This window comes from Arachis stenosperma, chromosome 2, assembly GCF_014773155.1.
Source record: "Arachis stenosperma cultivar V10309 chromosome 2, arast.V10309.gnm1.PFL2, whole genome shotgun sequence".
In the NCBI taxonomy this organism is placed as follows: domain Eukaryota; kingdom Viridiplantae; phylum Streptophyta; class Magnoliopsida; order Fabales; family Fabaceae; genus Arachis; species Arachis stenosperma.
In genome coordinates, this window is record NC_080378.1 from 11075996 (window position 1) to 11101852 (window position 25857).

A 25857-nucleotide genomic window follows, 5' to 3' on the forward strand; every position below is an offset into this window, starting at 1 on the left:
TGAGGAAGTTAAAGAGTGATGCAGACCTAAGAGAGATGTGTGAGATGGGTTCACAGAATGCGGGTCTTGTTGATATTTACATTGAACATGAGGTTTCGTCACCTGAACTGATAGAAGGGGAGGAGGTTATGGTATACATTGATGATCAAGTAAGGGACCTTGGGACGCAAGCTAAGGAAAATGTTGCAGCTGCCCCACACAATGGTGCTCGGCTAAATGATGAAAAGAATCCTGCTGCTAATGTGAGTCGACCTAGGGACGAAGGGGTTAAAGCATCTGTTAAGGTGCTGATTTAAGAAAAAATTAAAAATAAGGCCAAGAACACCCCGAAACCAAATCAAACAAAATTTCATAGGAGGTATTGCCTGAGGTCTGCCACTGGGATAGGAGGCAGAAAGGCTCAAAAAAGGGGGCAGGGTAGCAAGATCCCAGTGATGTTGATGTCCTCTGATGAGGAGTCCTCTAATTCTGATGATAGTTCAGAAGATGAACCCTATAAACCAGTAAGGAAAGACAACTCATCTGACTCATGTGCTGCAGACCCTGTTCCTTCACGTAAGGTAAAGGATAAGAAGAAAACAAGTAATAAGAGTGATTCACAGGATAAGGGTAAGGGGAAGAATAAGACGAAGGAGAAGATTTGTGTTGATGACGATGCTTATGTGGAGATTAATTCTGATGTTGAAGTGGATTTTGGGAAAGTAGGAACTGATAAGAATGATGAGTATGATGCATACGATCCTGGTTCCGATTCTGATGGTGCCAACTCTTGGCATTCATTGGAGATGAAAACGCCACCCAATTCTGAAGATGAATTAGAAGAGGAGACCGAGTCTGATGAGGTGTTTCCAGTTTTTAGAGAGGGGGCTAGGTTCGGGGAGCTTCACTTAGAGGTTGGAATGAAGTTTTAATACGAAGTGGGATTTTAAAGAGGCTGCTAGGGAGTACACCATCCAGGAGGGAAGGCGTATTCGATTCAATAAAAATGATAGGAAGAGGCTTAGGGCAGTTTGCAAGGTAAAGGAATGCAGTTGGGTTATCTTTGCTTCCAAGGACCGAGACGATACTTGCTGGCAAGTGAAGACTTTCAGAGATGATCATAGCTGTGCAAGGGAGGATAAGAACAGAGCAGCCAATCGTAACTGGGTTCCTAGTAAGCTAGTGAAGAAAGTCAGAAAGTATCCCAACTTGAGGCATTGTGATGCAAACACCTTCTTCAAGACCAAGTATGATCTGTCATTGAATAGAAACTCGATCTCAAGGGCACTATCTGATGCTAGAAACCTAGTATATGGTGATGAAAAGGCACAATATGCAATGGTGAGAGACTATGGAGAGACACTGTTGAAGACCAACCCGGGTTCAACTGTCCAAATTTGTACCATCCCACAGCCAAACGGTGATGTCATATTTGAGAAAATGTATGTGTGTTTAAGTGGCTGTAAGAATGGATTTAAGGCAGGATGTCGTCCACTCATTGGACTTGATGGTGCTTTCCTGAAAACTGTCTTTGGAGGGCAGATTCTATCAGCTGTTGCCCAGGATGCAAACCACCACATATACGTCATTGCATGGGCAGTTGTGGAAGTTGAAAACACTGCCAACTGGAAATGGTTCCTGGAACTATTGCATGCAGACTTGGGAGATTACAAGACACATGGTTGGTGTTTCATTTCTGATATGCAAAAGGTACATGGCTGCTAATCCCTTCTGATTTAGTTTCCTCTTTGGTTGCCTTCACTATATTATAATATATTGCATTTGTTAAGAGGATTGCTGATATGACAGTAGGACTACTTTAGGTGCACGATAGAAAAAGTTAGGGACAATTATGATGCGTTTAAAATACTCTCAGGGACTATTATGGTGAAAATATTAAAAGTCAGGGTATATTATGGAGAACAAATAACTATCTTTTCTACCAACTTCTCTCTACTATTTGTGTGTTAATTATTTTTTGCATCCACTCTGTGTTGCAGGGACTCATAAATGCTGTACAGGAGGTGATGCCCAATGTGCATCACCATTTCTGTGTATGGCATTTGTGGAAGAATTTCAACAAGCAACGAAAAGATCTGGAGCTAAGAGGCTTGCTGTGGGATTGTGCACGCGCCACAACCTTTGAGGAATTCAGGGAACATAGGGAAAAGCTGAAGCGGCTAAATCCGGAGGCATGGGCATACCTAGAAAAATGGCCAACACATTCTTGGACAAGATCTCAGTTTAGTCATAGGCCAAAGTTAGACTCAATATGTAACAATGCGTGCGAAGTATTCAACGCAAAGATTAAGGAAGCTAGGAAGAAGCCTATAATCACACTGTTGGAAGAGGTTAGGATGTTCGTAATGAGGACGATGGCCAAAAATAAAGTGAAGTTGGATAATCATGTGGGGATACTTTCCCCAGTGATCAAGAGCAGACTGGAGAAGCTGAGGAAGGAATCTAGGCAATGGCAACCAATCTTGGCTGGAGACACCGGATACGAGAAGTTCGAGGTACATGGACACTCTACACACCATGTAGTGGATTTGGGGAAAAAGCTATGTACTTGTCAGTTTTGGATGCTAACAGGTATTGTATTTAACTGTTATTTAATTATTTAAATACTCTGCCTAGTGAGTCTTATTAACTATGCACCTAATTGTTATTGCTGATTATGGTGTTGCAGGAATCCCATGTGTGCACGCATGTGCTGCTATTGCTAGAGTGAACAAGTGGCCATAGGATTTTTGTCACAAGCTCCTCACAATGGAGTCCTACAAAGCCACTTACTCCCACCACATAAATCCTTTACCTGGCCAACAATTATGGGAAAGTTCTGAGGCCAACAGACCTTTGGCACCTTTGGTTAAGAGGAAACCTGAACAGCTCCAAACCAAGAGAAGGAAGGATACGGATGAGGGGGGTCAGTCTAGCAAGAAATCAAAGCCAACCACCACTCTGAAGAGACAGCTACGACCATTCACTTGCAAGCATTGCTTGCAGAAAGGTCATACAAAAAGAGGGTGTGAGAAGAAGAAGGATGCTGAAGCTGCAGAGGCTGAGAAGAAGAAAGCTGCGGAGGCTGCTGCTAAAGACCCTAAGGCTGCTACTCATAATGTCACTGCAACTGCCTCTGCGTCAGCTACAACAACTACTTCCAATGCACCTCAAGCTGCAAGTGCCTCTGCTACTGCTACAGGCTTTGAAACTGCAACAGCGTCTGCTACTGCTACTGCTACTGCATCTGCCCCTGCTCCTGCCACTCTTGTGGATGTGGATGTCCAGCAGGCTGAGATTGATTTGTCTCAGCCCTCATACTCTGAAGATGAAAACTCCCAAAAGGTATTGTGTTTAATAATGCTTCATGTAATGTGTTTTTATTTGTTGACAATCATCTTATTTCCTAGGCCTTATGTAAGGTATTGTGTGTATTGCAGGAGCATGAACAAAAGAGGAAGACACCTACAAGATCTGGAAAACTGCCACTTAGAAGAAGGTCACCTACTCCAATAGAGGGAGCTAGTAAGGCAAATGCAGCAAGGCTGGCCAACTTCCTCAAGTTTGTGCCCACTCCAGGGTTTAAACCACCAAAAAAGAAGTGATTATATTCCTAGCTTTAGGTTGAAATTATGAAAGTTTGTAATATTTTGTGAAACAATTATCTTAGTCTTTTTTGTCTGGTCATGGTGATTCATAGACACCTCTGCAACTTTTAAATACTAACTAAGTTGCTGGAATCTAGCTGAAACAATGCTCAGTATTTTATTGCTTGTTATTGACATCAATCCATTATTGGAGAGTTTTATAAGAACTAATGTTATTGTCATTCAGTTATGAATTGTGCCTTATGTAAGCTTTTTCTATTGTTGCTTATCCATTAATTGGGTGTTCAATTGTGTTTACAAAAACTAAACCAAATAGTCATTCAATATATCAAAAACAATCTAATGTCAATTACATTGTTCTTAAACTGGATTACACTGGTTCTGTGTTTCAGTTCTCAGCCTAATCAAACCTTCAACATCAACATCAACACAAACACAAATAACATGAATACCCCTAAACCAAGCACTTGGACCATGAACTTTACATTTCTCATATCTGCTTCTAATTTGCCCACCTTCCACACAATATTCATCTTCATCCCACCATGCTCATCTTCTTCATCAAACTTCAGCGGCACCTCATCCTGTACAGAATCTGCCCAGACAAATAACCTACACCAATTCTTTCCACTAGTCTGCAAATATGCATCAACCTTATCAAACAACTACCTCATCTAACCATTGCTAGAAACTTCAGTCAGTAAATGCACTCACGTTATAATTCGGACACCCGAAGAATGGCTTATTAGGATGACTCTCCGTCCCTGACCACCGAAGGACAGGCCTGCACCCACAACCACACCACTCTGGAACTGATGAACGCCGGCTACGCACATTGTTCCCTCTCCAGTTTCCGGTCGCAGATGAGCGATTCGACCTTCGAGAAGCGTGACTGTCACTCATGGCGGGAGAGGACGAAGAAGAAGAGGGAAGAAGAGCTTGAGCTGGACGACGAACCAATTCACGCAGGAAGAGGGAAGAACAACTTTAGGGTTTATAATTGGTACCAGGGACTAATTTGGGGAATTCAGAGATTCTTTGATCAAACTCCACGTCAGCTAGCCGTTTAAGGCTGCCTACGTGGACCATAAGCAGCCAGCTCAGCACTCCGGCAGCTGAGTCACGCTGGAATTGAGTGGAAGGACCAGGATTTCGCACGGAGCTCAATCTGAAGGGTTCAATTAGAGTATTTTAAATGTCAGAGATAACAATGGTGTACGAACTCAATCTGATGGACTATTTTAGAATTTTATTCCATATATTTATTAACAATAGATCAAATAATAAATGGTCTCTAGTGTCACAAATTCTCTTTCTTCCCCATTTAAAAGCCAACCCCGTGAACTACTAACATTACTTGGCTACACAAAACTACAAGAGCTAATAGAATTGTCCAGTGTTCACAATGTTATCCACTTATCCTCACAAATTCTCCCACGGTTCACGATACTACCAGTTTTATCTTCACGATGCACCTTCACATTTATGAGTCTATATTGTTATTTTAATACTCAATTTGCACCATTAGAATTTTTTATTGTAAGAATCCACGACACTGCACACTAGACACTACCATAACAACGAAGCAAAACAGTACAGTGGCATACTTAAAAACTTTTTTATATTATGAAAATAATATATCTAAAGTTATTCTACCAAGTACGCGCGGCGCCCCTATTTTAAAAGGAAAAAAAAAAGAGTAAAGTCCATTTAATTATAACGTTACCTACCGCAGAAGATAAATTTTAAAAGAAGCTTAGCAAATCATCGTGTGAACAAAATATAAAAAAAAAATAATGCTGTATAATATTAATTAAGATCAAGATCCAGCTTTTAGTTATGGGAACAAACTATAAAAGAATAAATAATGCTATATAATATTAATTAAGATCAAGACGCTGTTTTTCGTCATGTGAACAGAGTCAACAAAATATAAAAAAATAAATAATGCTATATAATATTAATTAAGATCAAGTTCCAGTTTTTAGTCATGGGAACAAACTATAAAATAATAAATAATGCTATATAATATTAATTAAGATCAAGACCCTGTTTTTCATGATGTGAACAGAGTCAACAAATTATTTAAAAAAAAATTCTTACCAGCTACTGCTTGTGTTTTTACTTTTTACTTCCTTAACAAATAGTTAAATAATACTCTTCTGTCTTTTTCTACAACACTTATAATTTATAAATGGTAATGAAGATTTAATAATTATCATTATGTAAAAATATATTATTTTGACTATTAAATAATAGATTGTAGAGTTTGATTTTATTTAAATTAAAAGTGTTACTTTTATTTAAAATATCGTAAATTAAATAAATTATACTTTTTAAACAAAAATCATTGTGAGAAGAAATTTTTGGCATCTTCACGAAAGTGACTGCCTTTATAAATATCCACTTTCGTAGCGATTGTTGCTTGAAACATGATTCCACCAGTCTAGGCTATTTGATTATTGAAAGAAGCCTCTGTTGCCTTTGTCTTTTCACTTCACTTCTCTTTCTTTCTCTTTTTTTCTTTCTTTTGTTTTCCTGGTCTTGCATGCAACACATTACTATTTTCACGTCTTTTTTATAAACCCAATTCTCACGGAAAAAAAAAAACACAAAACATAAAAAACAAAAAAAAAACAAAAAACACAAAAAAGCTTCTTTGAATTGACCAGACAATCAGGGCTTCTAATTTCTGTTATGGTTGTTTGCTGTCTTCGATCTGGTTAAGGACTAATCGCAACATGATACATCCTGTTTGAAGTGGAGGTTTGTCTCTCATTTCATTATCTACTTTTTTCAGATTCTTGTATCTTTATTGGGTTTATATATTGGTTAATTTTTTTAGTTATGAAAATTTAGAATGTGTTATGTTCAATTATAAAAAATGGTGTTTTTTATGGATATAAAGATAAAAAAAAAATTTAATTAAAATTCACAAATCGAAAGCTCAGTTTTAAAAACAAAACTTTGGATCCGATTTGGGATAATAAAAAAATCTGAACTTTAAATTTGTATTCGCTAAATGAAAATTTTTAAAATTTTTTATTAATAATAAATTTATCATGTGTTTTTAGAACACAAATTTACTAAATCATTCTTTTTTTTTACATGTATTACCAATCACTTTTCGAAAAGAAAGAGAACTATTAATTTATTGAGCAAGACACAAGCTTTAGATTATGGTCTTACTAAGAATATTAATTACTAGAAAATTTTAATCCAAAGCTTTAAGTTCAATGTAAATTATTATTATTATTATTATTATTATTATTATTATTATTATTATTATTAACAATCTATTTTTTAATTATTTTATTTTATGTAAAGTTAATCAAAATAATAAGTATCTTATAATTAAACGAAAAGTTTTGAATTCAAGACTTATTAAATACCATTTTATAAACTAAATATATATTATAATAATAAGTATAAATTAGTTAAAATAATAATTTTTTTGACATTTAAAAAAAAAAGTAAATTTTTTTTCATTCTTTAATAATGCTTTTTGGATTTTTTTAAAATTAAGTTTATAAAATATTACTTTAATGTAACTTTTTACTAACTTTTTAAAACCCAAGATCCATTGACCGGTATTTTTGCTAATGCAGGAGATTGGAAAAGGATGCCCTATTAAAGGGAGGGTTGATAGACTTGAAGATTGATATAGTGTCCAATTTTGGAGATGATCCCACAAAAAATGAGGTAAATATTTATGATAATTTTTTTTTTCTTATTTTTATTTCATCGTAAGATATGAAAGTTAATATCATATTCAGAGTTTTAAATTAATCTTATCTACGCATAGTAGGATTTTTTATTTTAATAAATAAAATAATTATAATAATTATCGGAATAAATAATTTTATTTATTACAATAAAAAATCCACGCATCCTAATAGAAAGTATGACATAATTTTTACTACTTATTCCGTTGAACTGATCAAATGTGTGAGAGAAACAGTACAACATTTAAAATTGTAACTCTATCAATACAAAAGTGAGAAAAGAAAAATACAAACATTGTGCTAGATAAAGTGTGATGCCCTGAGAGAACTAATTTTTATTTATTTTATTTTGTCGAGAGTAGTGAACTTAAATTTAAAATGCTCTCTTATTGGAAGTTCTTGGGGAGAGGGCACATATTTTTCTCTTTTAATAGAATGAAAGAGAGATTAATAAAGATAAGATCTACATTTTGAATAATAATAAAATAATAAAAAATAAATATAAAAAGAATTATATTCTCTCTCTATACCACTTACATGTGTAAAGTAGAATGTCCTATTTATTATAAACCACTCTTTATGAATTAGGCTGATAGATCTTTTACTCAGATCTAGAAAACCGATGAGTGATATTCATATAGTCAAACCCCACATAAGATATATAACATCCTAAAAATTAAGATACAATTCTTAAGTCATAATATTTTAATTACAATTATTTATTTGACCTCATTCCTTTTTAATGTAATATTTATATATATCTTGTTAATAATAATAATAATAAAAAAATAAATATAAAAAGAATTATATTCTCTCTATACCACTTACATGTGTAAAGTAGAATGTCCTATTTATTATAAACCACTCTTATGAATTAGGCTGATAGATCTTTTACTCAGATCTAGAAAACCGATGAGTGATATTCATATAGTCAAACCCCACATAAGATATAACATCCTAAAAATTAAGATACAATTCTTAAGTCATAATATTTTAATTACAATTATTTATTTGACCTCATCCTTTGTAATATTAGTAATAATATAATAATAATAATAATAATAATAATAATAATAATAATAATAATCTGTATGAAAAATTTTGATAAATTTATTCTTCTTGTAAGACAAAGAAATAATTAATTATGAAAAAAAATGAGAAATTATATGATTCACATATTAAAAAAATATAAAACACAACAGATTCATAAAATCATCATAAATATCAACAAAAATTAATTATAAATAATATTATTCTAAGTCTTTATTTAACTTGATTAAATTTAATTCATGAAAAAATTTAAATATATAATATTATTCATAACAAAAACATGAGAAAAAAAAAGGAAATAGGTACTATCTAGCCTAAGCAAAATAAAATTCAAGCAAATTTAACACCTCTATGTGAGCGAAAAAAAATTGCCATTCTCACATAAGCAATTTTTTGTAAATGGGAAAAAATTTACATTCTTGCTACTCATAAGTTACGGTAATCATCCTCACTATCATTCACACCATTCATTAAACACATAAGATAACAAATCACAATCTGTTGTGCAATCTTTGAATCTTGTGAAAGATCATATTATAATTCTTGATGTGATAACTTCAAGCTTTTCTTTTATAATTTTCAAAAGACAATTTCATTTCTTTCATTAATCATGCTTAAAATGCATAATCACATTATATTGTTTAAAGTGTCTGTTATCGAATTTATATAGTTTAGTTTCAATATATAAGTACACCGGTTCACAAGTAATAAGAAAATGAATAAAAAAAGATTGTCTTTTTCTTGAAAATTAATTCAAGTAACATACAGTTCAATTGAATCTATCACTATTAGACTATTCAAAAGATGATTAACTAAAAAATGACAAAATAGCAAAAATAAAAAACGGTAAAATTAAGAAACAATGAATTCATACTAGATGTTTAGATTCAACTTCACTTGATGTTTTAAACTCTCTAGTAATTGTTTACGGCATGTTCGTGTATGTAAGAGTCAAAGGATTGCAAAAAAGAGGATGCTAGGATAAAGTTGCCCATTTTATTCTTTTGTAAAGATGTTTTTCATTTTGTGGTTGTTATTGATTTAAAAGCGTATTATTAAAAGTGTTACTTAAAGAGAAAGTGTTGTCCTTAATCGTTAACTTGGTTCTGATACAAATTTTTCAATTTCGACTTTTCTTTTAATTCTTCTTTCGAAATTTCTACTAACTCTTCATATTTTGCTTCGAATAAATTTATAATTTGTATAGATTCAATAATTTGCAACTTCATAATCTAGAGTATCTGTAATTTCTCTTGTATTTGTTAAAAGATTATTTATTACTAGTTTTTGATGTATATTTATAATTCTGATTTCATATTTATAGTTTTTTAATTCTGTTCTAATTTCTATTATAAAATCTTTTATAACTTCTTTTTATTTCTACACTTTCTCTTGTCTCCATCTTTTCTTTTAACAGTTTTAATTCTTTTAAATCGTAATATGATTTTCCAAGCATTTATAAATTTTCTAATTTTCTGAAAATTGTTTTAATTCTCTTTTCTATATTTATAAGGTCATTAATTTTATCTGAAAATTTTTATTCTCTTATCAATCTTTATTTATTTTTTTTATTTTTATCTCGTAAATTAGTTTTTAATCTTTTTATCTCGTAAATTATAATCCTTATTATATTTTAGTTTTGTTTTATTTTTTCTGCAAACTTAGAATTTCTTCTTCATTATTTTATTTTCAGAGATTTTTAATTTTTCTAGCTTTTCAACTTCCCTTTTTAACTTGTTATAGATTATTTTTAGAGCTTTAAATGCTCTTTGATTTATTTCAGAAAATTGCAAATAATTCAAATGATTTTCTCTTTTAAAGAGCTCTTGTTTTTTATCTTGATAAGTTACATATATTTCTTCCTTATTCATTGTCATAATTTAGTATTTAGGGTTTCATTTAATTTTTCGACCTTTTTTGTTAATTCCTTTATTTCAGAGTTTTCTTCTTTAATTTTTAATTTAGATAAACTTAAAGGACTATTGATTTTAGATTCTCTTATTTGAAAATTTGATTAAACCGATCTTTTTTATGGTTCTTTTAATAATAGAACTGGGTTTTCAATAGCTTTATATTTTGGTATTTCTGTTTTTACAATTTTCTGAAATAATTCATCAACATAAATTCTTTCTCTATTTTTAAATATTATATTATGATGGCTATTTGTTAAAGCATAATTTATTGCATATGTAATTGAAAATGGTTCATCATCTTGTTCCATTAAACTTTTTCTATGAAATTTATAAGGTAAACTTATAGATCTACCAAGATTTTCAATTGATAAGGGTATAGCATATCCAAGATGGGCGTTAAATTTAACATTTACATTTGCTAAATTTTCATGAACAATTCCAATTATTTGATCTATTGGGTCATCAGTAATTCTTTTGTCACAGATTGCTAAACTTATTGATGAATTAATTCCTTTCATATATGTAGATTTGATTAAAACTTGTATGGTACTAATATGAATCCATCCAATTTTAGATCTTTTCTGTTGATCCTTAATTTTCTCAATCTGTTTACTTAATTGTTCATCATTTATCAAAGCTATTTCAAGTTCTCCATTAGCAGATTTTATTTTTATAGGGGCTTCAAGTTGAATTTTTTTATAGTATATTATATTTTTTCTATTAAAAACTTCTTTTAAAAGACTTTGTTTATTAAAATTTTCATTTGATTTGAGATTTAGTTCTGTTTTTAGAACAGCCTGTTTTTCATTATCAAATAAAGCAGTTAATCTATAATAATCAGATTCTTCCGTTAATTCTAAGCTTTCTAAATAATTCATAACTAAAAGATTAGGACAAAGACGTACCTTTCTGGAGAAAAACTTCTTTTATTTAGTATATTTTACATAAGGTGTTTTTATCTCTAGAGGGGAGATTGTAGATATTAACTCCAGAGGGGAGTTTAAAACTATTCTTTCCTAAGGGAATTCTTTTGTCAGACTACAAAATCGCCTTGGCAGCTTCCTCCTTGCTCTCCTAGTATATGAGTACTCTTAGCCTTCTGCTTTCTGTTTTCTGATCCCTTCTACAATTGCCTAAGCAATCTATTTATAATGGTTGGGTCTGATGGACAATTCACATCCTTACCCTTCTTATGACGTCATTGCTTACGTCATTGTTTATTATCTTGCACCAGCTACATTGTTGGTGCTCTATGACCTAAGCGCTTACGTCATTATGCAAGAATATTGAGGGATGCTTCAGATGCGCTGTCCTCTTCTTTTATCATGTGGGTGGATGCACTGTCTTCTTCTTTTATCATGTGGGTGGATTCCATTTCATTATTGTTTTCTTCAGATATTTCCGAGGCACATAGCTGGCACTTGTGGTCTTTTCTGTCTTTTATCAAATAGCAGAGATTCTTTTTTATCTCTTCAGGGAAATTTTCTAAGAGTCCGGATAGATTGTAGAATGCAGATTCAAATTCCACCAAGAGTCTCATCTCTCTTTCTTCAATTTTATTTCTTTTACTGGACACAAGCAGAGTATTTCTACTTTTATAATTAATTCTTGTGTGAGATTCCCTTGTTATTTTTTGAGTTCTTTCAAAGACCCTTGCTAATGTGCTGGCTAATCTTCCTTCATGACTATAGATTGCTAAATCTTGAATTTGATCAATTGGTTGAAAGTTTCCTGGGAAGACATGAATATTACTTGGTGTGCTGAAACTAAGCATTCTTCTTCTTCATTAAAAATAGGTTGACTATTTGTAAATTTTAGGGATATATCCCTTAGATTTACATTGTCAATCATATTTTTAAATCTCTTTACTGCATCAACGAATCCTGCAGGAAACTCACTAATAATTTTTAGATCATTAAAAATTAAAATTGTATCAATTAATCCATACTGGAAAAACTGATAAGTGTCAGATGGGGAAGCTTTTGGAAAAATAACCAGTTTTGTTAGCTGTTCTTTGGCGATAGGATAGTATCCCAAACTTGCCCTTTTTTCTTCAGTCCAATTCAAGACTATATTAAGAGTTTCTCTGAGATTTGATCTACAGACCATTTTTTTCCTTGATTTCAGCCCTTGTAGGAATGTTTCTCATTATTCCTGTTCTATGGGCTTGAACTGGAGTTTTATCTGCTCTTTTTAGGGTTTGCTCTGGATGAAGAGCTTCATATTCCCTGAAGGATTCCTTTGCCTCTTCTAGTGTTAAAAATCCTCCTTTATGAACTATCTTTGATTGATGTGTGAATGGCGCTGTTTTTTCCCAGGCATCATATACTCCTTTCATGGGGCCATTATAAATTACATAATATTTTTTATCTTGTGTGGATTTTTTAATAATTTCAGCAATTGTTTTATTTTCTGAAATTTTTTTTTCACCTGGTTTGTCCACCATACTTGCCTGGCTGAACTCTGATAGTGTTGGTTGTTGTGTTAATTTCATTGCTTCAATGGCCTTCTTGAGGGATTGGATATGTGTCCTTATTTGCTGACAATACTTGCGTTCTTCAAGTTCGTGCTAATATTTTTGAATTTCTTGATTTAATGCGTTGTAGACGAACTCTATTCTCTTGTTAATGTATCTGCAATAATATTTTTGTCACCCTTAATATATTCAATTTTTATTAGATATTGTAACAAAAATAATTGCCATCTTACCAATCGCCCATGATTATAATCAACTTTTAAATTGTATCGAATGAAACCTGTTAGGTAACTTGAATCTGTCCTTAATGTAAATTCTTTGGGTAGTAAATCAATTTTTCATTTTTTAAGAGATTTAATTGCTGCTAGAGTTTCTTTTTCATGAGTAGTATATCTCTATTCTGTTGGAGTTAAAGTCCCTGAAATATACCTGCAAAGTAATTTCTTTGGGGAATATTTAGAATCTAGTAATTCTTTTTCTTGTTCCAAACTTTTTATAGCTTTCTTAGCTTTTAGACATCCTGACCAGGTTATGTCTGAAACATCTGTTTCTACTATTAAGTAGTCGTTTTCTGCTGGAATATAAAGTTCCGAAAGTTTTTCACATAATTCTTTAATCCTTTGAATTTGCGTACTATCATTTTCTTCCCATTTCCATTCTTTTTTAGTACTTATTTTTGAAAATAAGTTTTTAGTGTATTCTGTTATATTTTTTAAAAATTCTTGATCAGAAATATAATTTATACACCCTAAAAATCTTTGTAATTGTTTTCTATCTTCTATTTTATTAGGAAATGAATTTACCTTTTCTAAAATATTTGGTTGAAGTTTTAGCTTTCCATGGGTGGATAAAATTAACCCAAGAAACTCTATTTCTTGTTTTGCAATTTTTGCTTTTTTTGCTAAGAACTAATCATTTTTCTTTACATCTTTCTAAAACTATTAATAATTTTTGAATATGATCTTCTTTATCCTGTTTTGTAAAAATTAATATATCATCAATGTAAACTAAAATAAATTCATTTAATTCTTTTAGATTTTTTTTCATAAATCTTTGATAGATACTTGGGGCTTGTTTTAATCCGAATGGTAAAATATTCCATTCATAGAGCAACACACTTGTTGATTCTTTTATTGGGCAAGTAAAAGTAGTTAATTTCTTTGTTTCTTCATCTAAATGAAGTTGCCAATATCCTGATTTTGCATCAAGAGATGAAAACCAAGTTGCTCCCTTGATTTTTTCTAAAATATAATCTTTTCTTGGAAGTTTATGAGCATCACCAACAGTTGCTTCATTCATTTTTTTATAATTAATTACCATTCTTCGTTTTTCCCTTTTAATTTCATTATTGTTTTCGACATAAAAGGCTGGAGCCGCATGAGGACTTTTACTTAATCTTATAATTCCTTTTTCCAAAAGATCTTTACATTCTAATGAGAACTCTTCTCTATCTCTTGCGGAATAAGGAATTTTATTTGGAATATTTATTTCTTTTGTAGGATCTTTTAATTTAATGCTTACTAATTCTTTATTTGTATTTTTAATATCTAAAGGATTTTCAACGCAAATTTCATCCAAAATTCTTCTATTTTTATTTCAAGATTATTTTTTGGGATATTTATCTGAAAATATAAATTTAAATAACATGTTTCTAATATCGAAAATATTTTAAATTTTAAAATCTTATCTATAGTAGTAGTTGGTATCTTTATACGTTTTGATTTTTGATTTATTGAAGAATCGTGTGGAGCTTTTAAAACTATATATGTTAATTCTTGAATGAATGGATGATATAGCTTTAAGAAGTTATTTCCTATGATAAAATCCATCCCAGAATCTATCATATATATATATGGATGGAACAATAAACCTATAATTTTGAATAAATACTTCAACCATTTCTGCTTTTTAGTCAATTTTATGTATTGATTTGTCAGCTATTCTAACTCTTAATGATTTCTTTAATTTTTTCCAATCAAGTTTTATATTTTTACTAGCAAAGCATTGTGTTGCTCCAGTATCTATGAAAGCATTTATAAACTTTTCTGTTATTTTTATAGTAATAAATGTGGCATTATTGCTCAGTCTCTGAGTCTGTTTCTGAGACATATTCAAAAATATAGTCTAAGTTATCATCTGATTCTTCTAATGGTTCTATGAAACAAGACTTAGCAATTTCTAATTGTTTGGTAATGTCTTTTTTATCCTTCTTTTTTGGACATTCATTTGCATAATGTCCTTCTTCTTGGCAATACCAACACTTACAATTTTCTTTTTTATTTGGGCAATAGTTATTTTTTTGTTTTTTATTGTTATTTCTTTTTCTAAAATACCTCTTTTTTCTCCAATTTGGATAGTATTTTCTTTTTCTAAATTGATATTTTCTTTTTCTTTAAAAATTTTTATTAAGACCATATTTTTGAGGTATTTCTTCATTATCCTGACAGCAAATTCTAATTATATTTTTAAATCTTTTTTGAGTTGCTTCTTGCATACAACGTTCTTTTATTTCCTCTCTTATTGCAGAAGTTGCTCCGCCAAAATTGTTTTCAATTGTTCCTCTATTTATTTCTCTTATAAATCTTCCCATTATAAATTCATTAGTAGGGTATGGAAGTTTTGTTATATACATACTAAGATAATGGTTTTTATCTTCTTTTAGTTTATAATAATGTATTCTATATTCACATATGTAAGATTCCACATTACATAAATCATATATTTGAATATTAGCTAAATGGTTTTTTGTTTCTTGATATTCTTTATTATAGACTTCTTGTCTATGATCTATAATATTTTTTCCAAAAAATTCTTTATATAGAATCATCATTATATGTAATATCTTATCGTAAACTGTTATTTTTATTGCTAATTCTTCTATTATTTGGTCTTCTATTGATGTCATATAATCTCTTACAGTTCCTTTAGTATGAAATCCTATATAATTCCAGATATCTCCTCCTGATAATTCACTAAGTTTTGGATTAGTAAAGGCTTCTAATAAGAAGGAATTCAACCAGTTCTCGAAAATTTCTTTTTCATTCTTTTTACAGTCTAAATCGAGCATTCTTTCTCCTTCCGTTTCCTGGATTTTAGAAACGTACTTTGATGGTATTTTTGTATACTTTGAATTTTTATTTATAAATCCCTTTTTAAAAGCATAATTTTCAAAACTCGTTTCCCATTTAAATTGAGATTGATTATCCTTAGATGTTCCAGCTTCATTTTTTACTTGTATTAGAATTGCTGGTTCTTCATCACTTGAATAATCTAGGATGTGTTCTTCATTTTCTATATTTTCAGAATTTACTAATTATTCTTCTATTTGAAATTCTTGTTCCATAATATTATTTTCTTGAGCCATTTTTAATTGTTTAAAAAGCATTGTAACTTCTTCTAATTTTTTTCAATGTTCATAATTTTAATGGTGGTTTTACTTTTAGTTTTGTTATGTTGTCTATATTTTGAATTTTTTCTTCTTTGGGATTCTCTTTCTGAAAATATTTATTTAATGTCTGTTTAATTTCGTTTATATTGGGTTCTTCTTTTTCCTTATTTCTTTGAAATTTTATGGATACTAATATTTCTTCAAGCATATCTACTATAGACTTTAATTGTAGGTTAAAAGTATGATAGAGATGTGGGGAATCATTTCCATAGTAGCATTTTTTAGAAATTCCATGTGAAATATAAGTTTTTTCAGGTTTTTTAAGTCCTTCAATAAAACTTATAGTAAAATAAAGATTTTGAGAAAAATCATTTTGTATTGATTTTAAGAATTCGGTGTCATTACAATTAACATTAGTTAAAATCATTAGTTTTTGATCTATTAATTTTGATAATTTAATTATTTCTTCTCTTAAATCTTTTAATTTACTTTTTTTCATTAGGTGACGCTTTTCTCATAAAATGCTATGGTTTTAAGTGTTGTGTAGTTAAAAGTGTGGTTTTAGAATGTATGGTTTAGATTTTGCCACGTAGGCATCTTTAGAAAAAGTTATTTTTGGGATCTTTATGTGAGTGGTGCCTTTGCAAAAATCTAAGGCGGATTCTTTTTACATGGAAAAAACATTGATGTCTTTGTTGAAAATAGAATTATTTAGAGCCTGTTTGAGAAGTAGTAGAAGTTATTTTTGTTTATTTTTGGATTATGAAAAGTCACGATCTGCGTGTTTGGCACTTTCTTAGAAAAAACTTTTAACTTTTCGAAAAGTTAATTTGCAACTTTTTAAAAAAGTAAAAATATACGACTTCTTTACTTCTCGATAAGTCATTATACCACTTACTTAACAAAATTTAATTTTAAAACAAAAAAATTTACTTTCCTTCTCTACTCTGTGAAAAATACTCACCCTTCACTACCATTTTTACGCAAGGTCTGTTAGAAGCACTGTCCGTCCACCATAATTCCAAATCTCACTATTTTTACGTAATGATTCATCTGATGAAAGTATTGATTCTCCACCACTATTTTCAGATAATAATGCATTTGAACAACCTACTGCATATATTCTTTCTAAGTATTTTTTTATCATTTTATTACTCTATTTTTTATTATTAAATTTATATTTAACTGTGGTATGAAATTTCAGTTATAATTTTATTTTTTTATATGTAATTTTATAATTTGTTATTATTTTCATAGTTAATTATAACAAATTTTTGACCTTAATAAATGAGAAGAGTTAGTAAGTCGGTTGAACCTCCTTCATTGTAGCTAGCAAGTCGGTTGAACCTCCCTCCTCTACAAAAGTTTCTTAAACTTTCTTGGGATATTTCTCCTCGGTGCCTACGAACTATTATTCTTTATATCCTTGGCCTTATCATGGCACTCTTTGCAGAGGGAAATTGACCCTATTAGACTTAGTAGTAATAACATGAGAATAAACCAGTCCACCATACTTCTTAGTTGAAATTTCTATCGATTGAGTAAGTAGAACGGATGAATCATAAACAATGAATATAGGATTCAAAATTACATTAAGTAACCGGCTAAGCACCAAATCAACACATATGATAGAAAGACCTTGTCTGTGTCATGTGAAACGCGTCAAACACAATCTAGAATTTAACACAAGAGGTTTCACTTGGTCCTTAGGTTATGCAGTTTTTGTATTTTTCTCAATTTTAACAGCTACAGAATCTGATTGCACTTCAGGAACAACGGTTAGAAAATTATTAATTTTTTAATCTATTTATAAAAAATACATATATTAATTATAAATTATAATCATAAATTAAATTATTTCACATTAAATGACTTATATAAGATAATTTTATTTATTATTATAAATGCTAAATTGAATAAATCATTATTATTTTTTATTTAAAATTAAATAAAAATAAAATAAAAAATATACTATTTTATTTAAATTTTAAAATTTAATTGATACAACACTCAAATATAAATAATAATTTTAGAATTTTGGTTCTCTAACCTAAAATTTCACAAAACATTATATAAACGCATCAAAAATCAAAATCTATATCTTAATGTCCTTTTACATTTCTTTAGATTGTCACCAAGTTCCACTTTCTAATTATTCAAACCAACCGATTTTAACCAAAACCTAAACCTAGGATTTTCTATAAATTGGGAAGGGGAGAATAAAAGGTTTTCTCACCTTTGCACCAAAAATTTCATAATAGAAATCTCCCACAACTTATATTAAAACTCTTTGTAAGAATTATATTTACTAACATTAATTTTGGAAAAAGCCTAACAAAAAATTGCCAAGATACTATGAAGAGAGGGAATTTTTAGAATTTGTTATTTTCGATAAAATTTTCGTGTTCTTAAAATCTCGTTATATTGTTTTGACAAAAAAAATTTGTTGTACTGAACAAAATTACTACAATGTTGAATTGAATGATTTATTAATTTGGAATATTAGGGTTGATAATAGATAGAATAGGATAAGGTTTAGACTCCACCTTAATCCTACCTGCGAATTTAAATTCACTCTAAAATTTAATTTTACCTTACTCGTGAGTTGAGAATCTCTTAACCCTAATCTTATCTGTACTCTAAAATTCCATATCCAACTTTAACTTACCCGACCCACAACAAATCAATTTTTTAATCAAACATAATATTTAATTATTCCATAGTTGATAAACATATTAATAAAACAAAAAATATAAAATTAAACCCATATTAAAATTAAAAATAATAAAAATCATAATAAAATCTTTGTTGAAATTATAAAAGTGAGAGGATTTGGGTTCAATCTCCATCAACTTCATTATATATGTATAATTTATTATTATTATTATTATTATTATTATTATTATTATTATTATTATTATAAAGAGCGGGTTAGTCGAGCTAGGTTAAGCATAAATTTATACTCGATCCTATCCGCAACTCAATCCGCTCCACTCTCAACCTGATTACTGCGAATTGAATTGCCAACCCTACTCAAAAAGTTGAATCAAATTGGATACCTACGGATAAAGTTAGTATTGCGAGTCCTATGGAATACATTGCTGATATAAACAACAGAAAATAATGCAAAAAATCACACAATATATATAAAATAGCAAAACAACAAAGAAATTTTAACAAATTTAGGTTTGGTTGGTAAAACTGTTTTAAAAGATGTTTGTACTTTTAAAAAATATAAACTTATTATTTTGTATGAGGTAAATAAAAAAATATGTACTTATAGTTTTTAAAAGATAAAAGTATTTTTAAAAACACTTAAGATAGAATTTTTTAAAATAGATATATGTTTATTAAAATTAAAAAATTTAATATAACCTCATATATTAATTAATTTCTAAATTTAACTTATATATTTGTATTTATTGTAATATTTTTATATTTTAAAAATTATTTTATTAAATATAATTGTTATTACTTGTATTTATTAAAAATTATTTTTAATTTAGTTTACTAAAAATATCTTTTAAAAGCTAATTTTCTTAAATTACTTTTCAAAAATAAAAATTTTATCGAAATAAAACTTAAAATATCAATAGATATTTGCAAATTAATTCATGCAGAGATATAACACAAAATTAGTATAAAATAATAGAAAATAATAGCAAAATAGCACAGTTGTTTTTTATTTTTCATTTTTGTTCGAAAGTAACAAGGAAGAGAATAGACACGGGGAGTGGAGATCGGGTTTTGGGAACAATGGTTCTATCCTGCCAACTCCTTTAATTTAGAAGAAAATCTTCTATTAATCGAGGACTTGAGCATAAAAAAAAAATTGAAGCAGAATTGCGACTCAAAATCTGTTATTGGAAGGACATAGAGTAGAGAGGGGCAGATCAATCTATTAAAAGAGAGAATGTAAACTAATATGGTTTGGGATGTGAGACTTGTTTGGAATTTGGCTAAAATAACACTTGTTCACGTCGTATTCCAAAAGATGAAGACTAATATTGTGAAAAATTAATTTGAAGTATCATTTAAAAAAAAAAAAGATAATATTGCATTTTCCAAGAGCATACTTTTGAAAAATTGAGCATTTTTATATTGTTAAAAGAGTTAAAATAGATTCTTAAATAAAAAGTACCTTGTTCAAAATTTTGATACAGAAGAGAAAGTTATGAGATAGGAAAATATTATGTGCCAAATAGCCAAATATAGAAGTAGCAGAACTTTTTTCTCCTTCAATTTTTGAATTATTAACAAAAAGTAAACTACTACATTACAAAAAACTAAATTTAAATACGCATTCAAATAATTTATTTATACATCTAAAATTATAAGAATATAGACTAATTATTTTATTAATACATCTAAAATTTATATTCAAATAATTTATTTACACATTTAAATTTATAAGATTATACATTTAAAATTATAAAAATATATGTTAATTATTTTATCAACAAATTCAAAATTCATTAAAATGATTTGTTTACACATCTAAAATCATAAAAAATGTACTTTAATTATTTTATCAATACATCTAAAATTTATATCTAAATGATTTGTTTACACATATAAATTTATAAAATTCCAAATCAAACAGAGTACTATAAAAAAAATATTCTTAACACAAATACATCTAAAATAAATATCACACATCTAAAATTATACATAAATTAAAAAGATAGAATCTTTTATTAACCCAAAAAAAATAGATGGGACACAAAAAACTCTACCAACCACAATTTACACATTTAAAATTTGAAAGAAAAGGTGGGGTTGTTGAGATTCGTGTCGAAAAAAGCAGTGGGTCCACATAAGAGGCGCGGGAGGTGCGCGTCACCAAGGAAGTACGTGACGCCAGGATAGGTGTGCATCACCGATGGTGGATATCGTCGCAGGGGAGGTGTGCAGCCGGAGAGAAGACGAATGGCGATAGACGAGGAGGGAGAGACGAACGCAGCTCTAGATTTTTACTGAAAAAAGATTTTACTGTAAAAATCTGATTTTGAATATTTTAAGACTTTATTTGAAATGGGTTAGTGTTTAAAAGATTTAAATTTTAAATTTAAATTTTAAATTTAAATTTTAGTTTTAGTTAATCTTTTTACTGTAGATTTATATTTAAATGAAAAAGACAATAATATATTTTGATGTGTTTATTTTAATTTTTTTAATTAATATAATAAAAAAGTTGAATAAAAGACTAGTTTAAAAGATACTAATTGTACGGGTAAATACCCTTTCCGGCCCCTGAACATTTTAAAGTGGGACATATCGCACCTTTATCATCCAAAAACCTCAACCAGATCCTCAACCATCAACATAAGTGGACAAATCGACCCCTGTGACCGGTTTCCAACAGGTTGCTTGGATGACGTGTCAGGTGGAGGCTGAGTTGTCAACTCCAGGTGCCACGTGTAAGTAGAAATTGTTGCAGGGACTCAAAACCCCCTCCCTGCAACTGAAACGGCGTCGTTGCATTGAGTTAACTCAGATGCAACCTACTCCCTGACCCAATCTCTCTCTCTCTGAAAAAACAAAAATCAGCCTTCATGAGCTCCTCCGACCTCTCTTCTCTCTGGCTCCCTCCGCCACAATCCGCCGCCTCCACCTCCACCTCCGCAGCACCACCACCACAGCAACAACAACCACCTCCTCCGCCGCCGTTCAACCAGGAAACCCTTCAGCACCTCCTCCCTTCCATTTTGCCGGCTTCCTCTCCTCTCTTTCGCGGCCTCTTCTCCGGCTCAACAGCCTCCTTCACCACAGAAGCTTCCAAATCCGAATAAATCCGAATGATCTGAATCTCCGCCTCCGCCACCACCGGACTTCACATTGGAAGCCGGCAAGATCACGCCGGAAGTAAAAGACAGTATTCCATCCTCAATGCTGCTCCGCGAAGTAGGGGATCTCCTCTTCTTGTTCTCATCGGATACAAACTGCAACTGAGACTGAACAGAGAACAAATTGTTTCCACCATTATTACTGTTTACAGACAAACTCAGAATCTCACCAGATTCCGGCTTCAACGAGCTCGAGAAATTCAATTCCTTCAGCACAAATCCCTGATTCTGTTGTGGATTCTTCGGATACAACCGGCACCGTTTTGTTGTTGGCAACCGTTTCGATCCCACCTGCCGAAGAAGAAGGGTCGTTGAGCCACAACGAAGAAGGATCGTTCTCTCCTTGATCACAACGCAGCTTCATGCACTTGTGGTGAAGCTTGGGGTTTCTGGGTGTGTTAGAATCTGCAATGCTTATATGGGGTTGAAGACTGTGGTGTCTTGGACTGTGGTCTTGGAAGGTGTGGTGAAAGGGGAGGGTTTGGAGAATGGGCGGAAGGTGTTCGATGAAATGCCAGAGAGGAATGAGGTTGCTTGGACTGTGATGATTGTGGGGTATGTTGAGAATGGGATGACTAGGGAGGCTTTTGAGCTTTTGAGGGAAATGATTTTTGGGTGTGGGTTTGTGTTGAATGATGTGAGCCTTTGTTCGATTCTTTCGGCTTGTTCGCAGTCTGGGGATGTGAGCTTGGGGAGGTGGGTTCATGGGTATGCTGTGAAGGAAATTGGGTGGGATGTGGGTGTCATGGTGGGGACTGGGTTGGTTGACATGTATGCAAAGTGTGGGAGGATTGGCGTTGCCTTGGTTGTGTTCAGGAACATGCCAAGGAGAAATGTAGTGGCGTGGAATGCCATGATTGGTGGGTTGGCCATGCATGGGAAGGGAAAGGATGTGGTGGATATGTTTGATTCCATGATCGGAGAAGGAGTGAGCCCTGATGCAAATAGTTTGGGAAGAGAAAGGATGTGGTGGAGGAGTGCTGGGGAGGGGTGGTGAGTGGAGGGTGTTGCCGGTGGGGATGAGAACAGTTTGGGCAGGGAGGGGGTTTTTAGTCCCTGCAACAACTTCTACTTACACGTGGCACCTGGAGTTGACAACTCAGCCTCCACCTGACACGTCATCCAAGCAACCTGTTGGCAATCGGTCACAGGGGTCGATTTGTCCACTTATGTTGATGGTTGAGGATCTGGTTGAGGTTTCTGGATGATAAAGGTGCGATATGTCCCACTTTAAAATGTTCAGGGGACGGAAAGGGTATTTACCCCTAATTGTACTGATGTTTTAATGGGCTCTTTAGACTTTTTCATTCTCACTCTTCAGTCTTCACACTCTAGACTTCCCCTCCACCATTCACGCTTCTGGACTCTTCACTCTCCAAACCCCACTCCGGCACCTTCTTCCTCAACGCTCGCTCCCTCGTCATCCACTCTGCTCTTCACGCCGACGAAACCATCCCCTTCTCCCTCCCCACCACCTCTTACCCCATTAAGGGCACCCCCTCACTCACGCTTTCCAACCACTCTTCCTTTATCCTCACCTTCTCCACCTCCCCTTCCTCCTTCGCACTCCAATGGTTTTTTTCCTCTACAAACCTATAACAAAACCCACCCTTACGTCTACACTCAGTGCCAATCCATCCATGCGCACTCTATCTTCCCCTCCTACGACATTCCTGTCCGAAGGATTTGCTATTCCGTCATTCTCAACATTCTTTCCGAGCTCTCTGCAGCCATGGCTTCAAACTGCGTGATGACAACGCCCTCCGTGTGGCGACAACGCCATTGCCCTCGCCTCATTGAACTTGAACTGGTGCAGCCAAGACCGCGTGGTGGAGGAGTTTGTGATGGAGCAGCCGGTGCCTCGTTATCTCTTTGCCTTCGCGGTTGGGACCTGGGACTAGGGTTTACATGGAGGAGGGTTCGACGGTGCTGGACTCAACGGCGAAAGAGTTCGAGGGAAGAGAGGATATGATTGGGGAAGGAGAGAAGCTCTTCAAAAAATACGACTGAAAAAGGTTTGATCTTTTGGTGCTGCTGCCAGTTTTCTTTACAGCCGAATGGAGAATTCAAAGATGGTGTTCTTAACTCCCACAAAAGAGATGGAGTGGTGCTCAGGTTGTGGCTCATAAACTTGCTAACATTTCTGGCTCAATAAGGGTTTTACTACATATGAGAGAAAATAAAGGAGTTATGAGAGAGAGAGAGGGGAAAAAAAACTGTTTTATTATATATGGATAAGAAGTTAAAAAAGTTTTAGTTGATAAAATTAAAATTAAATCTAATTAATAATTTATTTATCTAAAAAAATAAGAATGTATTTTAATTAAAAAATAATTTAATAATATTATTTAAAGTAGCATTTTTTTTAAAGTATAAACCAATTGAATCCTGTTCTTTGTTTTTTTAGTTTTTAAATTCAAAAAATTAGAATAGTGGAAGGTTATTTTTTTTTATAACAGATCTCCTAGTTTTTAATTAATTGGCTCTAGTTGATTATACTCATAGTTAATTTTCTAGCAGAATCGTTTTGGAAATAACACTTGATTATATTCTTTGGTATGGAAATATGTAATCAGAGCAAAATAGTATGTGTAAAAAAAGGAAAAATTAAAGCTAGTTTGTGATTTATGTCAAATTTTAAAATTTTCATGTTAAATAATGGTATAAGTTATTATTCATATAAATTATAATAGTTCTTCTGTAATATTTTTTACCCGTATATATGAATTGTTGACATATCCATAGTATTATACTTATATATGTATACAATACTCTTAATGTATACGATATTATTCCAATATGATTTAGGTTATGTTAGGTAATCAATGACTTTTTTTTAATAATATGAATAATTATCAATAAAATAAAAATACACTATATCTCTAAATTACCCACCTAAATTTTAATAATAGAATAATTATTCGCACACCTAAAACATCCAATATATCTATTATTCACATTGTTCACCAATGTTGTTGGTTACCTATATTTTTCCATATGATTTTTTAACAAATTAATGCTTAAATCGTTTAGATTGAATTTCGACTGGAGAATGGTGCATATTTTCCTAATGAGAAAGTCTAGGGCCACGAGCAAAATAAAAATGAGTAATTCTCCACGTGAGATGAAATTTCACACTATTAAAAATATTATTAATAGCTAATTGATAGTTACAAATTACAAAATCTGCTGGTCCTAGCATTTCTCTTTCCTAATTTTTCCAACATAGCATTCCATTTTACATTTCCCATATGTTCTTATTGTTAATTATATATATATAGGCATGCATGCAGAAAGATGATGTAAGTCAGCAAGTTCAGCAAGAAGAAGGATAAAAGCATGTGTAATCCGATTCCTGATTTTATACAAGAACGTATTTTCGACTTCGTAACTGAAAAACTTGTAGTTGCATGGAAGAAGTATGCAAGCAATCCGGTGGATTATGTGGTGAACAACAAGAAGAAACTTAAGGAGCTAGAGAAAGCCATAAATGATCTCCAGGAGGATAGAAACAGGGTATATGAAAAAGCCGAGGAGGATGAAGTGCGATTCGGGAGAGAAGTATATCATGTTAAGGCATGGTTGCGTCAGGTTGACATAGTCGATGAACATGACAAGTTGAAACAAGGTAGGCAGAAACACTTTGTGGCGTCCTTCCTAAATCCAATTCAAAGGTATGTCTGGAGCAAAACAGCACAAGAGATTAAAGGGACGGTTGGAGAGCTACAAAATGAAAAGTGTGATATTATTATATCTTCTTGGCAAGATCTATTATCCATTGGTGTTGCGACTTCTGAATTTGATGATGTGAGTTTCTACAATGCTTGTTTATAAATGTTTTATATTTATGATTATTTTTCTATTAAAAGATT

At 31.6% G+C, this 25857-nt stretch overlaps 3 protein-coding genes across 4 annotated transcripts in view; all 3 read left to right on the forward strand.

The window, feature by feature from the left end:
* The first annotated feature begins 434 nt into the window (after positions 1-434).
* Positions 435-2724, forward strand: LOC130962541 (uncharacterized). The gene is made up of 4 exons (XM_057888745.1): positions 435-842; positions 919-1689; positions 1980-2571; positions 2669-2724. The coding sequence occupies exons 1-4, from the start codon at positions 435-437 to the stop codon at positions 2722-2724; spliced, it is 1827 nt and encodes a 608-aa protein (XP_057744728.1).
* A 24-nt stretch (positions 2725-2748) lies between these two features.
* On the forward strand, positions 2749-3584 carry LOC130962542 (uncharacterized). The gene is made up of 2 exons (XM_057888746.1): positions 2749-3324; positions 3420-3584. The coding sequence occupies exons 1-2, from the start codon at positions 2749-2751 to the stop codon at positions 3582-3584; spliced, it is 741 nt and encodes a 246-aa protein (XP_057744729.1).
* Positions 3585-6032: 2448 nt separating this feature from the next.
* The window catches only part of LOC130961659 (uncharacterized), a 46956-nt gene continuing 27131 nt past the window's right edge, over positions 6033-25857 (forward strand). The window contains exons 1-3 of one of the 2 annotated variants that reach the window (XM_057887639.1): positions 6033-6353; positions 7196-7289; positions 25267-25792. In XM_057887639.1, the coding sequence (XP_057743622.1) occupies positions 25325-25792 (468 nt within the window). In that variant the 5' untranslated portion in view covers positions 6033-6353; positions 7196-7289; positions 25267-25324. The remainder of the gene's footprint in view (positions 6354-7195; positions 7290-25266; positions 25793-25857) is intronic. The other variant, XM_057887640.1, reaches the window with a different exon arrangement.

Bases quoted from the DNA above. Each gene is read 5' to 3' on its own strand.
- LOC130962542 (XM_057888746.1), top strand. From the start codon at position 2,749: ATGGAGTCCTACAAAGCCACTTACTCCCACCACATAAATCCTTTACCT. The intron at 3,325-3,419 runs GTATTGTGTTTA...TGTGTATTGCAG, and splicing joins AAGATGAAAACTCCCAAAAG to GAGCATGAACAAAAGAGGAA.
- LOC130962541 (XM_057888745.1), top strand. From the start codon at position 435: ATGTTGATGTCCTCTGATGAGGAGTCCTCTAATTCTGATGATAGTTCA. The intron at 843-918 runs GTGTTTCCAGTT...TTTAATACGAAG, and splicing joins AGGAGACCGAGTCTGATGAG to TGGGATTTTAAAGAGGCTGC. The intron at 1,690-1,979 runs GTACATGGCTGC...TCTGTGTTGCAG, and splicing joins TCATTTCTGATATGCAAAAG to GGACTCATAAATGCTGTACA.